The 20,224-nt window shown below is 41.1% G+C and overlaps 1 protein-coding gene across 4 annotated transcripts in view; it reads left to right on the top strand.

Moving 5' to 3' along the window:
- Positions 1-20,224, top strand: part of KALRN (kalirin RhoGEF kinase) — a 525,904-nt gene that overhangs the window by 360,472 nt on the left and 145,208 nt on the right. For all 4 annotated transcript variants that reach the window (XM_086466145.1, XM_086466144.1, XM_086466147.1 and 1 more), the window contains 10 exons: positions 1,480-1,629; positions 2,559-2,673; positions 5,313-5,428; positions 5,984-6,106; positions 8,640-8,822; positions 9,886-10,004; positions 11,243-11,309; positions 12,230-12,339; positions 14,132-14,201; positions 15,901-15,990. In XM_086466145.1, the coding sequence (XP_086322271.1) occupies positions 1,480-1,629; positions 2,559-2,673; positions 5,313-5,428; positions 5,984-6,106; positions 8,640-8,822; positions 9,886-10,004; positions 11,243-11,309; positions 12,230-12,339; positions 14,132-14,201; positions 15,901-15,990 (1,143 nt within the window). The remainder of the gene's footprint in view (positions 1-1,479; positions 1,630-2,558; positions 2,674-5,312; positions 5,429-5,983; positions 6,107-8,639; positions 8,823-9,885; positions 10,005-11,242; positions 11,310-12,229; positions 12,340-14,131; positions 14,202-15,900; positions 15,991-20,224) is intronic.

The following is a 20,224-nucleotide window of genomic DNA, read 5'->3' as shown; positions in this document are numbered from 1 at the left end:
ACTTTTTCATTCCTGTCTTCCCCCAGCATATACTATGTTCTTGGTATAACTAGTGGAGCACTGGCTTTTGAATAGCCCAATTTCTCTCTGACTTCATTTACAGCTCGCTTTATATTAATTTATCTCATCCTCTTAACAGAGAGATGATATTTGAATGGGCACAGACCATCCTTTCTGGAAAGATGTGGATCCTAGGCAGTCCATCTACTTTCATTTTTTAAGTCAGCAAAGCCCAATAGAGTGCCAAAATGTACAAGAAGTAAAATGGGAATGCTTTTCTGCTGCTAAATAGCACATGGGGCACTTGCTGTCCAATGGGTGTTTGAGGGCAAATGCTGGTTTGCATCCAAGCAAGGTGATTTCAGATTGTCAAATGCATAAGGTCCTTTAACAGACTGGCAGCAGTAATAAGCTGATCAGTTTACCTCAGCTCACCAGTTTTAAAATGGAGTTTGATGTGTTCATGAACAGAGCTACATGAAAATGGTCTGTGATAGTGGTCAGGATTGGTGTGTGATGCTGGAGACTCTTCCAGACTATGCTCTTAACCATGTAGGGTCCTCTGAATTATAACTGTTCATATAAAAGTTGCAGGAGTGAATGCGAAAAGTGTGAACATGGTTAGCTGGATCCCTAGCAATAACTGACTGGATCTGGTGTAATTTCAGCAGTGGAGTGTGTAGGTAGACTCCTCTGGGAGAGAAGAGGAAAGTTCCAAATGTTCTGGAAAACTTTTGCAGTTTTTTCAGCGTCTGCACAGACCACTGATAGTATTCTCAGAATCTGCAATGCAAGGACTTACCTTTGTCTGAGGCCACTGCACACACGGTTTTCAGACTGTGCTGGTTTATTTACCTCGTTCCCATTATTCCACCCAGATAGATAGAAGATATATCTGTAAGCCCTGTATGGTGGAACACCTGCATCCACCTAGGTTGTGACACTGATTTAATATCTATTGGTTTCCATCAGTCTTTACAAAAGCTGTATAGGGAGCAACTAACATGCAGCTGAAGAGAATTAGTTCCAGCTTCAGACTTTGTTTCAGGAAAGAATTTAAGCATGTGTTTTTCTTTAAGTGTGTGTTAAGTCCCTTGACTTCAGTGGGATTTAAACACATCTAAAGCACCCTTCCGGAATAGGGATTGTTTCCTAAATGATCCACTGGGGCCAGACTGACCTCTGCCTTGATTCAACCTTTGGAGCTTCCCCCAACCTTTATCCATTGGAAGAGAAGAAGGATTTATTACCCTTAAACCAGATGAATTGCATCCCAAACAGTAGAGATCCCTATGGGTAAGAAGAACTAGTAGGTCATTCTGTCTAGGGCCTGTTTCATACCCAGTTATCCTCCATGCCATGGCTTATAGTCCAAAACATTTAGATTTGAAATGTCACTGGTCATAGACTTTTACTGAATATGTTACTCCTGATTATCATTGTAGATGACTGAATTGTTGTGCTATGGGCGTATTTCAGGTGTGCAGTGTATTAGAGAGTTTGGAGCAAGAATACAGACGGGATGAAGACTGGTGCGGAGGTCGAGATAAACTTGGACCAGCAGCTGAGATAGACCATGTCATCCCTCTGATCAGCAAACATCTGGAACAGAAGGAGGCTTTTCTCAAGGTCTCATTTTAGTTCTCTAATAAATCATGAAATCTCCCTACTAAGTAGTCAATGTAGAGCAGCGTTGGTGAGTTCGAGGGGACGTTCTGAGATATAATTCCAGTTCGGCTACTGGTTGGCTGCATAAACCCTAAGCCGGTTTCACACTGTTATGGTAGGGGTAATAAGCATTTCATCGATGCATATCTCAGGTGTCATCAGGACTAATTAAGTGGTATTTGCATTGTACTTGGAGGATGTTAGTTGTTTTACTGGTTCAGAGTTCAAATTCTCAACATTTTATATGATGAGCATTATAAATGACAGGTGTTATACAGCTTTTTGGTGTTGGCTTATACAAACTATCCAGCATTTCAAATTCTGCCCTCTAAGTCAATAGCTGAAGAGCTACTAACAACTAAAGCAAATGTGTCTCTGCAGGGCAGCACCAGGATGGAGACAGAGATTTCCTCCTGCCTTCCAGGTGTTGCTTTGTAAGAACTGTGGAGCTGACAGGCTGACAAGTCAACTGACAGCCAGCCTGTCACCTTCCGCTAAAACTGATATGCAACATGAAGCTGCACTTGCAGGCAAGGCTTAAGAAACTATGCCTCTAGATTGTATATTTTTTGAAACAATGAATACTTTTCTTGAAAGATGGGTTAGCTTTGGTTAGATTGAAAACGTGTGATGAACCAGTTCTTTTATTATTGTCATTAATTTGCCTTAATACATAAAATCAGCCACTATATTCAAAATGACTTGTGTTTTAATACATTTATGAAGCTGTTAGTCTATTATCTGAGTTTATTGACTCTCAGCTGAACCTCTCAAGTTCTCAGATGAGAGAGAACTTCTCCCTGCAAAATAAGCAGAGAACTCCCTCAGGTCCCCTTTGCTTTCTTTGCTCATCTTCACTGATTCTTTTTGGTGGGGGCTGTTTTTCTTAGGCCTGCACACTGGCACGAAGGAATGCCGAGGTGTTCCTCAAGTACATCCACAGGAACAATGTCAGCATGCCTGGAGTAGCAAGCCATACAAGGGGGCCCGAGCAGCAAGTGAAAGGTTGGTGCACTGGTGCAATGACAGCACTGAAGGTCTTATGTGCTTGTGCCTCTCCTGTGTGATCATCCAAAGGTTTGTGAACATGCTGAGAAGGCACCTTGAGTTTTGCCATCTGCTGTCACTAAAATGATACGTACGCCTGACACCTTTAGCAATGCCAGTGAGGCCTATCAGAAAGCGATCCCTCCTCTGCTAGGCATGAGTTCTCATACAGAGCTCTGCTGTCACAAGTGGTAGCGGGGAAAAAAGGAAAGGGGTTTGAAACATGGGCTCTTTCTGGCTTCTCTTATCAGGAGAGTCCACAGGAGTGGAACTCTGCCATCCCCCTTCATGTGGGTTGTCAGCTGAGGTGATCAGACACTATTTTGCCATAATATCTATAAATGCATAAACAAATAAACACGTATCAAATACAAGGTCTAGATGCATCCTGCTGCTGAGCACTGGAAAACAATGAATCAAAAACTTATTTATCCCTAGGATGGATCTGCTATTTTTTTTGTCCCCGGAATCCTGTTTGGTGTCCTACCACATCAAACAATCACCAGCAGAAGTAACTGCCTTTAGTTACTTTCTTCTGGTCAAAAGAGCACTGTTTACAATCAGGTAATACATCTGAAATGTTTGAAATATTTCCACTCCTCTGCTTAATTAAACAGTGCTTAATCTATGCCTAGCAATGCAGCAAGGTACTGATAAGAATAAGCAAATTAATTCTGCAGAAATAAATCATTTTTGTTATCATGATTGGCTTTCTTACAAGCTGCAGAAAGATGCAGGTTAAAAGCAGTGCAGTCATGTATGTGGGAGGGATGGGAACTTTGGTTATACACAGAAGATGAAAATGGTGCTACTGAAGAGATTATTTTCCTTCCTTTCATTCAATACCAGTTCTTCAATGTTAACATGTCTTTATTCAACTGTCCCCCCACTACTGTGTCAAATGCTTGTTGTTGTGGACTTTTGTTCCTCACAGTTGAAAATTAATTAAACCCTGACTCAGCAAGCCCTTAAATATGCACCTGATATAAGCTTATGAGTGTTCCTCTCTGAGCTTATTTGGAATGACTCACTTATATAAAAATCAGCATGTATATTAGTCTTTTTCTAAGCTAAATGTGTAATTATGCTTGGTGACTCTATCCACAGAAACTCTGAAGTGGACACTTCAGTTCAGAATAAAAGCACCATTTAGTAAGAAGATTATTGTGCTTCCAAAGTGAAGTCATTAATACAGAAGAAAATTAGTTTTATTTGGCATAATCTGTTTATGCAGAGACCTCATCTACAGCACCCATGACAAGCTTCAAGTTCCTTTTGTCTTTTAAGGTTCCCATTGCCTTCAGCAGGGACTGGGCTCAGTTTTGCAATGAATTTCAGTATTAGAAATTTTTTTTTCCATAATCAGTGTCACACTTGTAAATAGGGAAAGATACATCTAAATCTGTTTGCTGCCACCAGTGTTGACACACGAGCAATGACTATCAGTACACTCAGAAAGGGCTTAGGGTGAGAGAGGTGCTGTAAATGATCCTAAGTGACTGTAAGTGCTTGAGAAGCCAGACTCAAATGTTTTAATACAGAAGAGTGCAGCTGCTGCCCGGGCTGCATGTGCCTAAGCCCCCTCTAGTGGATGCTCCGCTTTGAGGCCAGGGCAGGAGGGCTGCCATCCCTCACCTGCCGAGCACCTACCTGAGCTCCACAGCCAGCCATGGCTGGGATAAGCCCCGCTGCTGCCAGCTACACATGGCTTAGCTCAGTCTAAATAGAAAAACTCAGGTTTACGTTAGTGATACAGTGTAAATCATTTGCTCTCTCTCTGTAGGTAAGCTTTTCGGTGAATCCCGTGGTACTTTGTAAAGAGTTAAATCACACCCTTTATAAAGTTCATACAGTCTGGCTGTGCGCTCAGGTTTTGAAGGAGAACACGTATGTCCTAGACTCCAAGGCAGGTCTCCTGCCAGTCTTGTCCTGAACCTGGGTGCCTGTCGCATCCTCATCACATGGAAGACAGTTTAGAGGACCAATACTAGGTCTCAATCCAAAATCGGGGTCCAGCAGTAACTGCGTGGGGAGCACACAGAGGGTTGCCAGGCAGCACAGCGTGAAAGAAACCTTACCAAGTATGTCAAACTAGGGGCTCAGGTCTGAATTAAATTCAGTCACAACCAGAGCTCTGCATGGGACGGTAGGCTTTGGTGCCAAGTGCTGGGTAGCCTGTAGCCAGAGCAACAGACAGCGCAGTAAAAGGGCAACTTCTTCTGTGTTAACCAGTACCAGACTCCTGAAACATGCAACAGAAGAGAACAAAAGGACTGGAAATCATGTACCCCAGTGCATTTACTGGGGTAAATTCCAAACGCTGTTCTAGCATCTTCGCCTTTACAAGATAACCCTGCAGCTGCACTTTTTTTTGTGTTGTTTTTTAGGGGGTTTTGTTATTGTTGTTGTGGGGTTGGTTTTTTTTTAAAGCAGCCCCTTTGATTCAATGCTTGTTTTTAAGGAGTACAATCTTAGAGGCTCTGCTCTTGGGAGTGAGTGAGGTCCAGGCAGAGTGAGTAAATTCAGCTTTTTATGGCTTATTTCTGTATGCGTTTACAGAATCACTAATCATGCAGGGGTTTTCCTTTGCCCTACAGCCATTCTGAGTGAGCTGCTGCAGAGGGAGAACCGAGTCCTTCACTTCTGGACCCTGAAGAAGCGGAGATTAGATCAGTGCCAACAATATGTTGTCTTTGAGCGCAGTGCCAAGCAGGTAGTGTAAAAACCCCACTTTGTCTTTCTGTCCTGGCAGTGTGTAAATATTTCCTGTATCCATGTAATGCCTCTCTGTGGGATTCCTGTTGCAATCTCAAGTTGTATTTAAATAATGTAACTTTTGAAAATATGGCAAATGTAGATTTTTGAAAGTATTCCAAAAGACGACAACAAAACTAAGTATTTTTGCCAGGCCAGATTAATTTCTGGATTTATTCATTTATTTGAAAATAAATATAAGAGCAAACTTGTTTTATTAAGCTATTACTGAATGAGAAAACTGCTTTGCCTGCATGCAAATTTATCTGTATATAGGTAGAATTCCCTACACTCCTTTTTCTCCTAGGAAACATGCAGCACCTTTTGTATCTTCTCCCACCTGCTTTGACTACTGTATTCTTTTTGTGTGATCCTAGAAAGTGTTTTAGTATAAACAGTATTAAGTCCCAATGGATTTGATATCCTTTATTTGGTGGATTTCTTTTTGTCAGAGGATTAGTTCTTGAAAGACTGTTTGTTTTGTTTTTCCTTTGGTTGTTTTTGACATTCACAGGCCTTAGACTGGATCCAAGAAACAGGCGAATATTACCTCTCTACTCACAACTCCACAGGGGAATCAGCAGAAGAAACTCAGGAACTCCTGAAGGAATATGGGGAATTCAGAGTACCTGCCAAGGTAAACAGTGACTTTAATCTAATTATGGCATCTGCCTTAGTCTGTGTTTATGATCCTGTTTCAATGCCTTAAATCTCTGTAATAACATTCTCTTGATTTTGTATTTTCCTCCTGACATTCCTAGCCCAGAAGCTAAATGTCTTTTGAGAACTGTGATCCTTCATTTTTAGCAAGACACAGGCACAAAAAGGAGCTTTTCTCCTCCTTGGTACTGGTTAAGGAGTATTTTCATTCTGATCAGAAGTAAGAGAAAGTCAATTTGCATATGGGGTTCACAGCCACCTAATGAGATATACCCTAAATCCATTCTCAAACAATCATACAAGAATGGTATAGAGGAACTAATTGATCTGAACATATCCAAGGTCATATTGGATTCCCTGGCCCTTTCTTCTGTCATTACAACCACAATTTGTTTCATTAATTCTGGTTGGATTGATCGCAGATGATCATTTATCTCATTAGAAATACTCTGCTGATCCCAACAAAATACTTTAAATAAATGGATTTGTAAACTCTGGGGTGAACATTTTTTAATACAAAGCTGCATTACCAAGAATCTATTAATTTATATGGAGCAATTCTGAGAAGTCTGGTGGGGTTTACAGAAGAATGGTGATTGGATCTGATTCAGACAAATTAATTCAAACCATAGGTAATTCACAGACAGTGAATCCACAGGGGTATTAACAATCACTGATAAGGCTCTAAACTGCAAAGTCGGACTGCAGCAAGACCATGGCTTTGGTATTATGTAGCTTCATTTCACTGTGTCCTGAAATTGATCTTCTGTAATCCTTAAATTCCTCATTAGGCTGTCCATGCTTGCATGGGTTTGATTCACAGGCTTTGTGGTGTTCTTGTCCCCTTCCTTTTTGCTTAGCCTGCATGTTTCTGAAAATGGGAAATAACTAGCAGTGGACAGAAGTTAATTTAATCAGAGAGGACCTGTACAACATTCCTTTAACAGTACTTCTGTCCTCTAACTGCCAATAATCAGTCCACCTGAAGTCATGTTCCAGTTTATATTTAATTTTGATCAGAATAATCCTGATTCATCCCGAAGTTTCCAAACTTTTTCTACTCTTGACTTAGCCTAGGATTGAGTTTTATACCTTGTTTCCTTATCAACAATTACTGGCAGTTTCTTACACTGATGCATTTAGTCTTGCTCCCTAGGGCTTCAGTGAATCATTTTCCTACTGCTGACCTAGAATATTTTCACTGCCATGTGCAATCTGGTAAATGCACGTCACTCCCAGACTGATGTTATTCTCAAATTAAGCTGTAACTTTCTGGCCAAACCAACTACTTGGAAAGCAATAACACCAGTAGCTTTTGGGAGTGAAACACCCATTAAATGTAACAGGAAGTCAGATTTTTACTTCTCCATACCAAGCCTTGCTTGAGTACTCAATTCATTTGTTAAGATGACCTCTGATTCAACTGTTAACTTATTTTGCTGGTGAAATTTCTTGAATTTAGTTTTGTGTTTGAAATCTTCTAGATGTTTTCTGGTCTGACAGGCATTTGTCCATTTGTGGCCAGATTGCTGATAATGTCAAGTACCTGACAGCGTGTCTTACTTAAGGCAGAGTGGAAAGTTCTCCTCATCTCTGAGAAGCAGCTTGCCAGTACCTCTGGGGATACAACTCATTCTTCTTTTGCTTTTGAGGATTAACTTGTGTGTTACAGCTGGAGTGCAGTCTGTGCAGTTGCTATCTCGGTTCCTATAAGCATTTTGTACTCAGGTTGACTCAAACATAGGGTCCAGGCACCTTCAGTTCCTGGGATAGATTTGGAATCTAAGCTAAAATTTACAACTAGCTCCTTTGTGCCAGATTTGCACAAGGTTCCTCCACATGGAAAACCATAGTGACTAAGAGGCAGGCAGAGCCCAAGTGAAATACAAAAGACCTCTAGAAGGTTTGGGGGCTCAGCATATGTTTTGGAGTTCATGCATCTTTTAGTTTGTAGTGCTCTAACTGGAACTGAAATACTGATGGAGGATTTTGTAGTAGACCAGGAATTTGGATTTAAATTCTGTTTGTTTCTGAAACGGAGTAGTAGTGACTCAAACTCACTTCCTGAACTAATATGTGGTGTATTAATGACCTGCCTACACAGGTCCGCAGAACCACCTAAGTATAGATTCAGAGTATCTTGGTGTATTTTATGAGGTGTGATTTTTAAATCCTGTCTTCTACTCCAAGTTTTACAAAAAAATAAGGTTTTGGTTATGGGAAGGAGGCATGTCTAACTTCCAACATGTTTTCCTTATGTGTTTGTGCGCGTGTGGTTTCAAAAGCGTGACTTTTTCTATCTCCTGGAGCTTCATAAGTGTCCTTTTATAAATGTCATTCCTTTCATGTTTTACTGGGCAAAGTTTAAAGCATCTCATTCTGTATAAGATGAAGTACAGACACTCTTTAATGATGTATAAAAAATTGCAAGCTGCTTCTGACTGCTGTGTGAATTAAAAGCAAAGGAAATAATAATAATGCAACATAACTGAGGACCATATTTTGGGCAGCAAACAAAGGAGAAAGTGAAGCTCCTCATCCAGCTGGCTGACAGCTTTGTAGAAAAAGGACATATACACGCCACTGAAATTAGGAAATGGGTCACCACCGTTGACAAACGCTACCGTGACTTCTCTCTCAGGATGGGGAAATACCGCTACTCCCTGGAAAAAGCCCTTGGAATCAATACGGAGGTACTGTAAGTCCATGTCCTTCTGGGGTTTTATACCAAAGCTGGAAGTCACAGAGGGAAGTAAAGGCTATGGTATGAATCCTGCAGGTTATCATGTGTCCATTAGAAACACTTTAAACCCAGGCAACCTACCTAGCCAAGCTCAGAACTGTTTCTGAAGAGAAAAGGGCTTTTTGTGGCAGCTCAATGATATGAGGAGGAGACAGATGAAGATCAGAGTGATTTTCTAAACAAATGTTTGGACCTTTCTCCAGGAGGCCATTACAACTACCGGGAAGGAGGGGAAACACGTTACTGTAACAAGTCTGTATTCATTTTAGCATAAGCTGTAAATCCTGCTCCCACATCATTATTTTGTACCAAACGCAGGCTTTGACTGTAAGTTTCCATTCTCTCATCCTTTAACTAACCAAAAAATTGATCCACAGCCTCATCTCTGAGCTCTTTTAGGTGAAAGAGAGCAACACAAGAGAAACAATAATTAGAATCTCTTGCTATTCCCTGGCCACAGTATTAAGGGAGAGTGCCAGAAGCAGAAATACTTAAAAACCTTTGAGTCAACCATCCTTCAAAATTAAGTATCAAAGAAAGAGGAATAAATTCCCTCACTTACACCCTCAAGCTGCCTTAAATGTATTGTTCCTTGTAGGGTCTCTAGTTTTCCCAAAGTTACTAACCACAGTCTGGAAAGGTATTTCCATGGCAGAAGGCTGTTGGAGGTTGGGATTGTCCCTGCATAGTGTCCAACTTTATCGGCTGTTTATGAAGTCCCATACTAAGCAACTAATTTAGATGTGAAGGAGTAAGGTAAAATTTAGACGTTTGTCATCAATACCTGTTCCTAGATAGGAGTAACAGTGAAGGCTGTAATAAATCTCATAGTTGGTGTTTTTCAAGATTTCTCTCTCACCTTCTCCCTTCTCCCTGTAGTTCTACTCTTTGAATTTCCTTCTTTTTGAGATTGGTATGTCCCTTCTTATCTATTTGATCTCATGAACATGCTGCATTTTGCACAACAGTAGGATTACAATGAATTTAAAATCTGTACTGTCACTTTTTTTCAGGATAACAAGGACCTAGAACTAGATATTATTCCAGCAAGTCTTTCAGACCGGGAGGTAAAGCTGCGAGATGCAAATCATGAAGTCAACGAAGAAAAAAGAAAGTCAGCCAGAAAGAAAGAGTATGTCCCCAAAGTCTCACAGTCTGCCATAAGACGTTGTCTAAGAGTAATTCCATGATATTTGCATGACCAGAACTGACTGACAGCCTATAGCTCCTTCCAGCTGTGGAGCTATTGAGACAAGTCTACAGGTGTAGGGCAGAAGTTGTGACTTGTAGGCTAGAGAATTTCAGAACATACAGGTTGAATTTCTTGTGGTTTTAATCAGAAGTTACTTTTGGAAAGGGAAAGGAGTGAGACAAGCACTTCGATTAGACCTTGATGTCATGGAGATACTCATTGTCATGATTTCTTTCTGGCTGTATGTGAAAAGTAAGATGAACAGGAAAAAATGAAAAGCACCTTTATATGTCTAGGCATTATCTAAACTCCACTGACATCCTAAGGAGTTAACTGGGTTTCAGTGACCAAGAGTTCACTTGAAGTCTAGGTTCAAATTTCAGTGGGTATAGAACTGAGAAAACTAGAAAAATTTCATACTAGAGGAAATATTCAAAGTGCTTGTTGCACTTAAATCTAGAAACAGTCTAATTTCACAGCATTTTGTTTAATTTTTGTGTGAGACTATTCTGGAAGGCATTTGTTTGTATGATCCTTCTCAGCCCTCTGAAATGGTCACTACAGTGATAAGAAACTGTTTCTACTTCAGGGAACAGTGGTTACACTTGATCTGCCTGTGGCACATTTTCAAAACAGTGGGCATTTCAACTTTGAGACGCCCAGCCTCAGGCACTACAGATGTGGTTGTTTGGCTTCCTGGCAGCCTGGATTTTCTCCAGTCAGATACCAAGCTGTTGAAGCCTCTTCAAAGTAGTGGTGCCTCCCAAACCCATCTGTATTGTCACTGAAGGACAAGTGCAGACTCACTGCTGACTGCTACTGAAAATGTAAGTGATGTTGGTGAATCTCAAGTCCTTACTCCTGGGGAAAAAAAATCTGAGAATCAGTTGACTGTTAAGGATGGGCATATAGATAGTAAATCACAACTCAGGGTTGCAAAAATACAACTTAATAGAATTTTATGCAGAGAGGATATTTAGAAAATAACCCTACAAGGGACTAAAATATGAAATGGTATTTCATTCATGGAGCTGAAATGTTCAAAGTAAGGCAGTTGAATGTTTAGAGTGGAAGTACACTGATTCATTAAGACAACAGGAGGATGTGGGGGCTTTTTTCTGTTCATTGTACACATGCCTATAATGTCCAAAACATCTGAAATACTTTCTTTTTTCCAGATTCATTATGGCTGAGCTGCTTCAGACGGAAAAAGCTTATGTCAGGGACTTACATGAATGTTTAGAGGTAAGTTATGGCCTGGGAAATCTCCAGTATTTTCAGGAAGGACATGGTATCCTTTGTGGTGGTGATGTTCACTGTACTGCAAAGGCTGACGTTGACAAGAGCCTGTGTGAGGGTACCACCACTGGTGACTAGCCACTAAGCTATGTCCTGCTGGTGGTGAGAGCTGGGTGGGCAGCAGAGGGAGCTTGCCTCCCGCTGACAGAACCGTGCCCTGTGCTCCCCATGCTTGGCTGTAGGTGTCTGCACCTCCAGGGACACCTGAGTGTGCCTTTATTTGCAAAGCTGCACTCACCCTTGCAGAGTGAGAGCAATGTCCTGGAACTCAGTAGAGAGCAATATATTTGCACGTTGACCTGAAAATTGTCGGTTTCCAGGTTTTTTTGAATCACGGAGCATTTTCTTAAGTATTCAAATCTATTCCTTTGGATCAACTCATGCTAGAGAAAGAGCTGGATTTCCACAGTCAAATACCTTGCCTAGCTCTATAGCAGGGTGTTCCTGAAGGGGACTGTGATATTCAAGAGAAAAAGTAGAGTATGTTTCAGTGAAATCTGTCAGCTTTCACATTCCTGTAGTTTGAAAGACATTTTTATGTATCTAATGCTACTGAAGTGGCAAATCCGGTTTATCTTTCAACTGTTTCTGCCTGTGGTTTTGGGACACCATCAGTTGGACAGCAAAGACAGGTGGTATTGGCACGTTTCTGCTTTTCCCTCAGACAACTTATGAGTGTCAGCACTTTGAATTTCTCTGGAGAGCTTTCTGTGACACTGGAACATTTTTATTTATTTTTAGCTTGTTTGTTTAATCTCAAAGTACCTATTTCCCTTGTAAGCCCATGCCTTTGGCAATAAAACAGGGAGATCTATTCTTTTTCACTGCGTTTATTCACAAAGCTAAGACTTGCTGGTGTCTTCCAGACTTACCTTTGGGAAATGACAAGTGGAGTGGAAGAAATACCCGCTGGGATCCTTAATAAAGAACACATCATCTTTGGGAATATTCAGGAGATATATGACTTTCATAACAAGTAGGTGTTTCTAACAGTTCTGTTAATGTTTATTGACTAAGGAAACCAAAGGCATGTGTATTCCTTTACATCTATGTGGTGTTTTCAGTGAATGCCTACAGTACAATGCACACAGGAGTGTAAAGTAATTGATCCAGATTTGCAAAATAATGTTTGATTTCTTGCTTGGTGTCTTTTACAAAAATGAATTGCATCTTGGTTTAAACTTTGCCTGCAGCCGATTAACAATGTTGAAGTCATATTGTACCAATGCTTTGTGGTCTTATACACGCTTTCCTTCTCAGAGCACTAGATCTAGTCTGGAAGGTTGACTGTCAAAAATATGATCTCTTGGAAAACACAAGGGGGAAAAAAAAAGAATGGTTGACATGAGCTGGGTTAATAAGTAGCTTTCCTGACACTTCTTGGAGACTCACTGTATTTAATCTGAAACTAACACTATTTTACCAAGATAAGACTGTGTATCAAATCATCTTAGAGGGCATTAGTTCCCTGCTAATCTGAATGCAACAGCAGTTACAAACTTAACATTTAAGGGTGCTGAATCCCACAAGTGCAGTCTGAATTTCAAAGTCTGTCTTCAAGTTACATATCAAACCCAAAGCAGTTTGAAAAACAAATCAGAAAACCCTTCCTTGTTGAAGTTCTGGGAGACTTTCAGTGCTTTAGCCAGATAAATGGACCATCACATGCACATAAATATGGTCCAGCAGAGGCTGCCATATGCATGCTTTCATGCAAGCCACTTCGAAGCATATCAGGATAGCAGATTCAAACTACATGTTACCTTAAAAAGGCCTTTAAGTAATAGACGAATTGACTTCCAGCCCACAGGAATTGCCCTGTCATATAGGTAAATATTCTTCTCCCTTCTAAAACTATGCTAGGATCTGCAATTGCCTTCCCCACTTCCCCTCTTTGTCATGCTGTACTCTCTTTTTAGCAACCCTGACTGATGCCATATGATTCCTCTCCTTTCCGACTTTCCCTTGCTCCCAGCTACCACCCCTTCAACCCTCAGTCATGGCCCACAGTTCCTTGCTGCTGTCATTTCTCCTTTTTCTGACCCATCTTTCTCCAGCCCACTGCTTCTGCATAATCCTTTTCCCTCTAAAACTAGCAGCACTAAAACAAATCTGTCAACTCCACCAGCGTCCTCCACAATCTTATCCTTTGGCTGGTGATGTTAAGGCACCCCCCAGCCTCATTCAGGTCTGGTGAAATAGCACATTCAGTTACTTCACCTTCTGTAACTTCTGTTTCACACTCCTTTTTCTGCCCAGGCATTGTACAGGGCTCTATCTGCAAACAGAGATGTCACTCATGGTACAAGGTGTTGGGAAAGAGTTGATTATAAAACCTGTATTTGGGAGTTTACTACTTACCTATGAAGTGTCAAGCTTGTTTAGATTGTTGTCCTTTGTCCGGTGTGCTGAGTTTGGTGATGAAAAGCTGGCAGCTTTGGGCTTCTGTTTATGCTCTTCCTCTGACCCGCTGCACAACATCTTTTTGAAGATTCATGATCTGGTTCTTGTTTATCACTTTGCAGTCCTGAATACACTGACCCACTGTTAGGGGCTGCTTCCTTTTCCTTTCTAGTGGAGTCAGGCATGACTGCTCAAAAACCAAAGCATACCTTGGCAAGGACACACATTTTCCACTGGCAGGCCACTTGATTAGCCTCATAATCAAAATACAAGTATTGATGATTAGCACTGATTAACTCCTTGGTCATTCTGCTTCTCCTGGGTACTTGACTGTAACTAATTACATTGGTGTCTTCTTTTTTCAGCATTTTTCTAAAAGAACTAGAGAAATACGAACAACTGCCTGAGGATGTGGGCCACTGCTTCGTCACCTGGGTAATGAGGCTTCTTCTTTTCATTATTTATTCAAATTAATTCCTCCAGCACAGACAGAAACAAGCTGGGAATTAGTGCAAGGGTTATGTCCTTGGTGATAAGTGAGATTAAGAGCTAATCTGGAACTATGACTGCTTTGTCTTTCACCTATCTGAGGATGAAAGGTTCGCTCCCTTAACTCTTCTCCTGAGCAGTCATGTGAACGCTTTCCAGAGCCTCTCTCCTTGTCCTGCATTGACCAGCACAGCTTTTACCTCTGCTGGTTCCTGTTTAACAGGACTTCATCAAACGAAACTTGTATTTAGGGGTGGCATTTGCTTCTTCATGAAGCATTCTGGGAGGACAGACGTTTAAAATCGTAATATTCCTTCCTTAGAGAATTTTAGTCATGCCACGGGACCTCTACAAAGGCATGAAAAACATATTTTATCAACATTTTTCTTCAGAAATTAGTGTCAAATTGCTGAGCCACTGTGCTCTCTTATTCAATTACCCAATGCCACAATAATTTCCAACAGGACTTTGAAATCTTGATGCTAAGAGTCTTCATGGGCGTAGGAGGCTCTGGGAATTTGCTACAGTAATTTATCTGTATGAAAGCTGTTCTCTTTTCAAAATATTTAGCAGGCAAGTCAGACATCTTCATGTTTTTCTAGTGGTTTTATTCATATTTCAAAGCTGGGAATTGGTATTTTAAAAGTCATTATGAAAAATTTTCACTTCTCAAAAAAATGAATATTTGGATGATTTCAAATGAGCTTTTGATTTAAAAACATGACACAAATATTGATGAAATGATTCAGAAATATTGTTTACAAAGAAGAGGTCAGACATTTATAAAAGATGGACACATTTATGTATCATTCTGTGCAAAATTTTCATGGTACTTTTAGGATACTACTGTATCATCTCAGCAATAGAGCATGTCCAGAGCTGTGCATGTGGTTACACACATACATACAAAGCTTCCTGCCCAATTGCAGGGTCCTGTTATTTAGATACCTGGTATAAAAAATGCAACAGTAATGAAAGGAGGCCATCATCCTCTTCTGTTTGCCTGCCTCTCCCTGAGACCAGAGTTCAGTAACACAAAAGTGCTCTGAGGCAGGAGCGCACAGATGCTTTTAATTTCCTCTTTAAAATAAATAAATTAGGAAGTGAAATGCAAAACACTCCTAGCACAACATAAAGTTTGAGACATTAAAGTCTGGACCAAGGTAGGAGGGGAAAATTTGGCCAGGTGTCACAAATCTGAGCCAGTCTCAATTCAAAAATACTGGCTCAAGACAGTTTGATAGGTGATTCTATTGCCCAGAGTTTCTACACTGGCTTTATCTAAAAGTAGGTGATAGACCAAACACTTCATGACTGAATTTTGAGACCTTTTGCATACTATTTGTGTAACGTCATTAGAGCTCTTGGAAATTATTTTATAGTTGGATTAAAAGTTTTAGGCCTTCCCTCTGAGACACTTGTAAAAGAAAGCCTCCCATAGGTGTTACACAGTGCACTTCATTGCCCTCAGAACTGCTCAGGTAAGGTATGAACTATCTATAAGTCTTCTGTTCTTAATTTGCAATTCTTATGCTGCTTTGAGAGGTGTGGGTTTGTCACCTGTATTTATCCTGCTGAGCCTTAATGAAAGACTTTGAGCAGAGAAATAGCCTATCTTACTTTCCCTTGATGTTTGTTTTCACAGGCAGATAAATTTCAGATGTATGTCACCTACTGCAAAAATAAGCCTGACTCCAGCCAGCTCATCCTGGAACATGCAGGGACTTTCTTTGATGTAAGCAGCCATTTCCATTTTCCTTCAGCACTCATAGGGCAGCTGAAACACCTCCTCTCTACATCTGAGCAACGGCTTCCTCTTTGTGCTTTGGCAATTGGGTTTCTCATTCCACTGCAGATATCACATGCTGTGAAAAGTGATAGGCTGTTGTGTGATGTGTGATCTTCGCCAGTGTGGCAAGTCGTTTTTAATGGAGACACATATTCTTAAGGGAACCTTTGTACATTTTTCAGACCCAATCCTTTCTAAAGATCTGGTTTAGAAGTTCTCTCTACTTCTGGGTTTAGTGGTAAAATGAAAAGCAGATCCCATTATATTTTATGACCTGAAATCCCTAAGTCCAAAACAAGATCCTGTCCTCCTGTTCTGCAAATTTTACCCACTCTATTAAACATTTGCTTCATCATACTGGTAAGGGACTCTACTGATTGCAATTAGACTATTTCCCTTACAAACACTACACCTGGTGACAAACATTTGCAGGCTCCAATCCCAGTTTTGTAAGCAGAGAAAAACCTTTAAAATTTTTGAGTACATTTAAACTAAGCTCTCCCTCTGATTTTTGGAACCTCATCCGTTTTGCCATGCTTGTCCACTAGCTTATAGCTTTAATTAGTTGCCTTTCTGAAAAAATGCTAGGACCTCTTTTCCAAAGCATTGAAAATCTTTCTAAAAATGTAACCACTCGGCAGGATCCAACCAGTGATGTGGTTGGCAGCTGACATGGATCAGCTTCTCTGGGTTTTGTATGTGTCAATTGGTTATAGCATTTCAACTAAACTTAGCGCTGAAAGATCTCACGTGAGCCAGAAGTAATGAACACCTTTTCTTTTCCCTTGTTTTCTGCCTTATCAAGTGGTCTAAAAGTAGAATTGAACTGAAAGGGGTTTTCCAGGAGGTGGCGCTTGAGCCTGTTGAATGGTTTGTACTGGTCGGTGACGCTGGAGGGTTTGAGCCGCCTTAAGTGTGTATCAGTGGTGTTCGTACAGATTAAAAGCGTTTCCTCTGCTAAGCTTTTCCACTCCAGCTCAATATATGGGCTGGAAACCTGCCTGATGTTGCTTAATAGTGAGTATTCATGTGTTGGCATCTGCTGTTTTGCAAGGGGAGATTGGCAGGAGATTGATTTCCTTCCATTGGTGGGAATTGTGCTGGGCTACCCAGTGATGCCTTAGCAAAAATAGAAAGCCGGCTATCTCCCCCTAAAAATCCCCTAGGAGTCACTCAATCTGAGTCACTTGGTAGTGTGAAGTACCTGTAGATCCTTCTTGTCTTCATCTTGGAGAGGCAGTAATTGAGTGACACGACAGGGGACAGTCAGGCCCGAGGAATACAGAGGGAACAGCTGGTTCTTTTCCTCCAGGCAGAACCTGGAACTTCTCAAAACACCCTGATGATGAGAGTGAGTTATCTAGAAAAACGTGACTTAGTAAGAGGCCTGCTTGAAGATCTCAAATTGCATAAACCATCACAGAAAGCTACCTTTGAGATGAAAACAAGCAGTCCCAGTAATCTGTCTGAACCCTTGGAGTTCAGGGATCACTACAAGGGTTAGCTAATTGGGAGAAGGAGCAAAGTGACATAACTCTTTCAAAACTGTGAAGAGGGTTGCTAGCAATGCTATCATAACTGGGATGTTCTAGGGACATAAGTGAAGCCATATATGTAGAGAAAAGCAGTTGCTTTTCTTAGAGCAGTTGATAGAGGCAGAAGATTATGCACAAACTCTCAATTGTGAAACGTGCCTATTTTATCCTGTAGCATTAGTCTAATAAAGGATAAAGATTGCTGTCTTCCCTCCCTACGGATCTTGCTTTGCTCATAAAATTCAGAAGTTGTTCTTATGGTTATATTAGCTGGAAATTGCATTGGGAATGGAACCAGTGTGCTTACCCTTTCATAACTGCAGTAGACTCATTATTTTTGTTCTTTCATTTGTTGTATCTGTCTTGTTCATCATCTGAAACTATTACTTAAAATGGTGTTCTTCATTCAGTAGTTGGATGCCTACCTTATTTAGCAATTTTTAATATTTGTAATACCATCTACTTCAGGCCAGCAATATTTTTGATCACCAACATGCGTTAGCCCTTAGCTTCAGCTGGTAGAAATCAGCATATTATTAGGTGATAGAGTTGATTTTAGTGTCTTATTTAAGTGAGCTTTTGTCCTCAGGACAAAGAGAATTTGATTCAGTCATCTGTATGTTCTGCTAGTTTGAGCAGATTTGCTTTAAATCTTGGAAAAGATCAGTTTGTTGTATTCAAGAAGCCACAGAGCACCTTTGACCTGATGTAACACATGACCAGTGTTTACAGAGTGGAGCATGGTAAACCTCCTTGACTTTGGTAGCATTGCAGAGCATTGGGTTTCTGCATGGATGATGGTTCTTGGTTAGTTTCTCCCCTGAGATGGAGTGTCCTTTAGGAAATGGGCAGAGGCACAAGCAGGGTCCCAGTTTCTCCTTAGAAATATTTTTTTCTGAAATTGCTCACCAAAGATTTGTGTCATACATTACAAAACCTAAATGTTTCGTGAGGGTTTTAGTGCTGAATCAATCTACTCAGCAAGCCATTGGTCTGTGCACCCAGTTCAGGATGCGGTTCGTCCTCCTGCTAAACAACTGTATGCAATTACATGATTTACCTTAATTTGTGAATCTCTTTAGACATTTGATACGAAATCTGGGCACTTTATCACTGCTTCATGGTGAATTCAGCCATTCTTATGGTATGAAATTGTATTTATGTGTTCCTGTCTCCATGCTGTCCATCCAAGAACCTCTGAGGGTCCTGTGCTGCTCTACATAGAGTGTATTTTTGGTGTTTGTCTGGGATTTTGTCATTTCATGTAAGACTATACGTTGATCCTATTCTGCAGTTCATCTGGTTTGCAACACACAACTGCCAGCACAAGGTGCCTGTCAGATACCTTCATTTCTTCCAGGCCCTTGGGACACTTTTCCACCCAAGGAATAACTACAGTTGCATTTAATGGGGAGCCATGGTGCACTATAATGTGAGCCAAGCTTGCTTTAAACAAGAAGCAGGGCAAAGTAGAGAGCACAGAGCCCTGTGGCTAGCTTGCTTCTGAAACCTGCCAGCTGCTTCAAAGCTAGCTCAGGTGTCTCTGTGCTTCATGTTTCTTAGAGGTGCATGAGAAATGTCTGCACTACCTTGCTCTGCCCTGCACAGAGCTCTCCAGTTCCCACCTCCACCCACAGTCAGTCCAGACCTCTTCAGCTGTTACAAAGCCAACCCAGGACTCACTCCAGCAGGCTGCCATCTTACTCCAACACTTCAGGGACCAGAGGGAGAATGTCCCTTTCCAGCAGCGTATTTTTCTGATTGCTATGTAGCAGTGCTATTGCTTCCCTGCTGCAGGTTCCTGTGCAGCAGTGGCAGCTCTCACTCCACCAACCCATTCTGTCTGCGCACAGTCTGACCAGGGAGCATCCTGGAAGAGCAAGGAATGCCCAAAGCAGAGGTATCTTGCTGGGAGCATACCCTGCTATTTAGAGAGCTGGGAGGAAGGAACAGTGCTAAATTCATTACTTGGATCCTACAAAAACAAGCGTACTTAGCCAGCTCCAGGAAGTTCACAGACGTGGCCGAGGTCTTGCTGGCTCCCGCAGTTACTAATTGAGTCCTGGCCATGTGCTCTGCAGACATTGTCCCTGTTTGGAGCCAGCCATGACTCAGCTTCATGCAAACTTCATTAACCCCCACACAGAGCCCCTTCCCTTTTGGGTCTTGTTCATGGCACCAGAGATATGTTTTTCTAAAACAAACTTGCTTAGTATGAAAAAAAAAAAATGTTGGCATATTGTGTGAAAAAAATGGCTATTTTTGCATCCCAGCATAAAGATAAACACTGGAGCTAAAAAAAACAGTAACATCCCTAGTACTCAGCAAAAAATCAGACTGTATACAGAAAGAAAATCTGTGTTCTTGGCAGCTCTTTCCCCTTCATCTTCTGTAACTTCTTCCCTTACAGCCTCAAATTTACCCTCCAGTAGCTGGAGATAAGTCCCATTCATCTTGCCCATCTGCTCCCTTAGGAATCCAGGATTTCCTGATGGCCAGGAGTGAGGGGAGGCATGCCCAGGGCCTGGTGGAGACAGGTGTTCCAACCTGTTCTACTTCATCAGAGAATCTGCCCCTGTAGGGCATGAGTTTGAAGTCTTTTAGATGGCTAAATATGTGCGTTAGAGTCTTGTAGGATTTTCAGG

This window comes from Leptosomus discolor, chromosome 5 (assembly GCF_034619465.1).
Source record: "Leptosomus discolor isolate bLepDis1 chromosome 5, bLepDis1.hap2, whole genome shotgun sequence".
In the NCBI taxonomy this organism is placed as follows: Eukaryota; Metazoa; Chordata; class Aves; order Leptosomiformes; family Leptosomidae; genus Leptosomus; species Leptosomus discolor.
The sequence above is the reverse complement of the archived record's forward strand: the minus strand, read 5'-3'. Positions and strand labels throughout refer to the sequence as shown.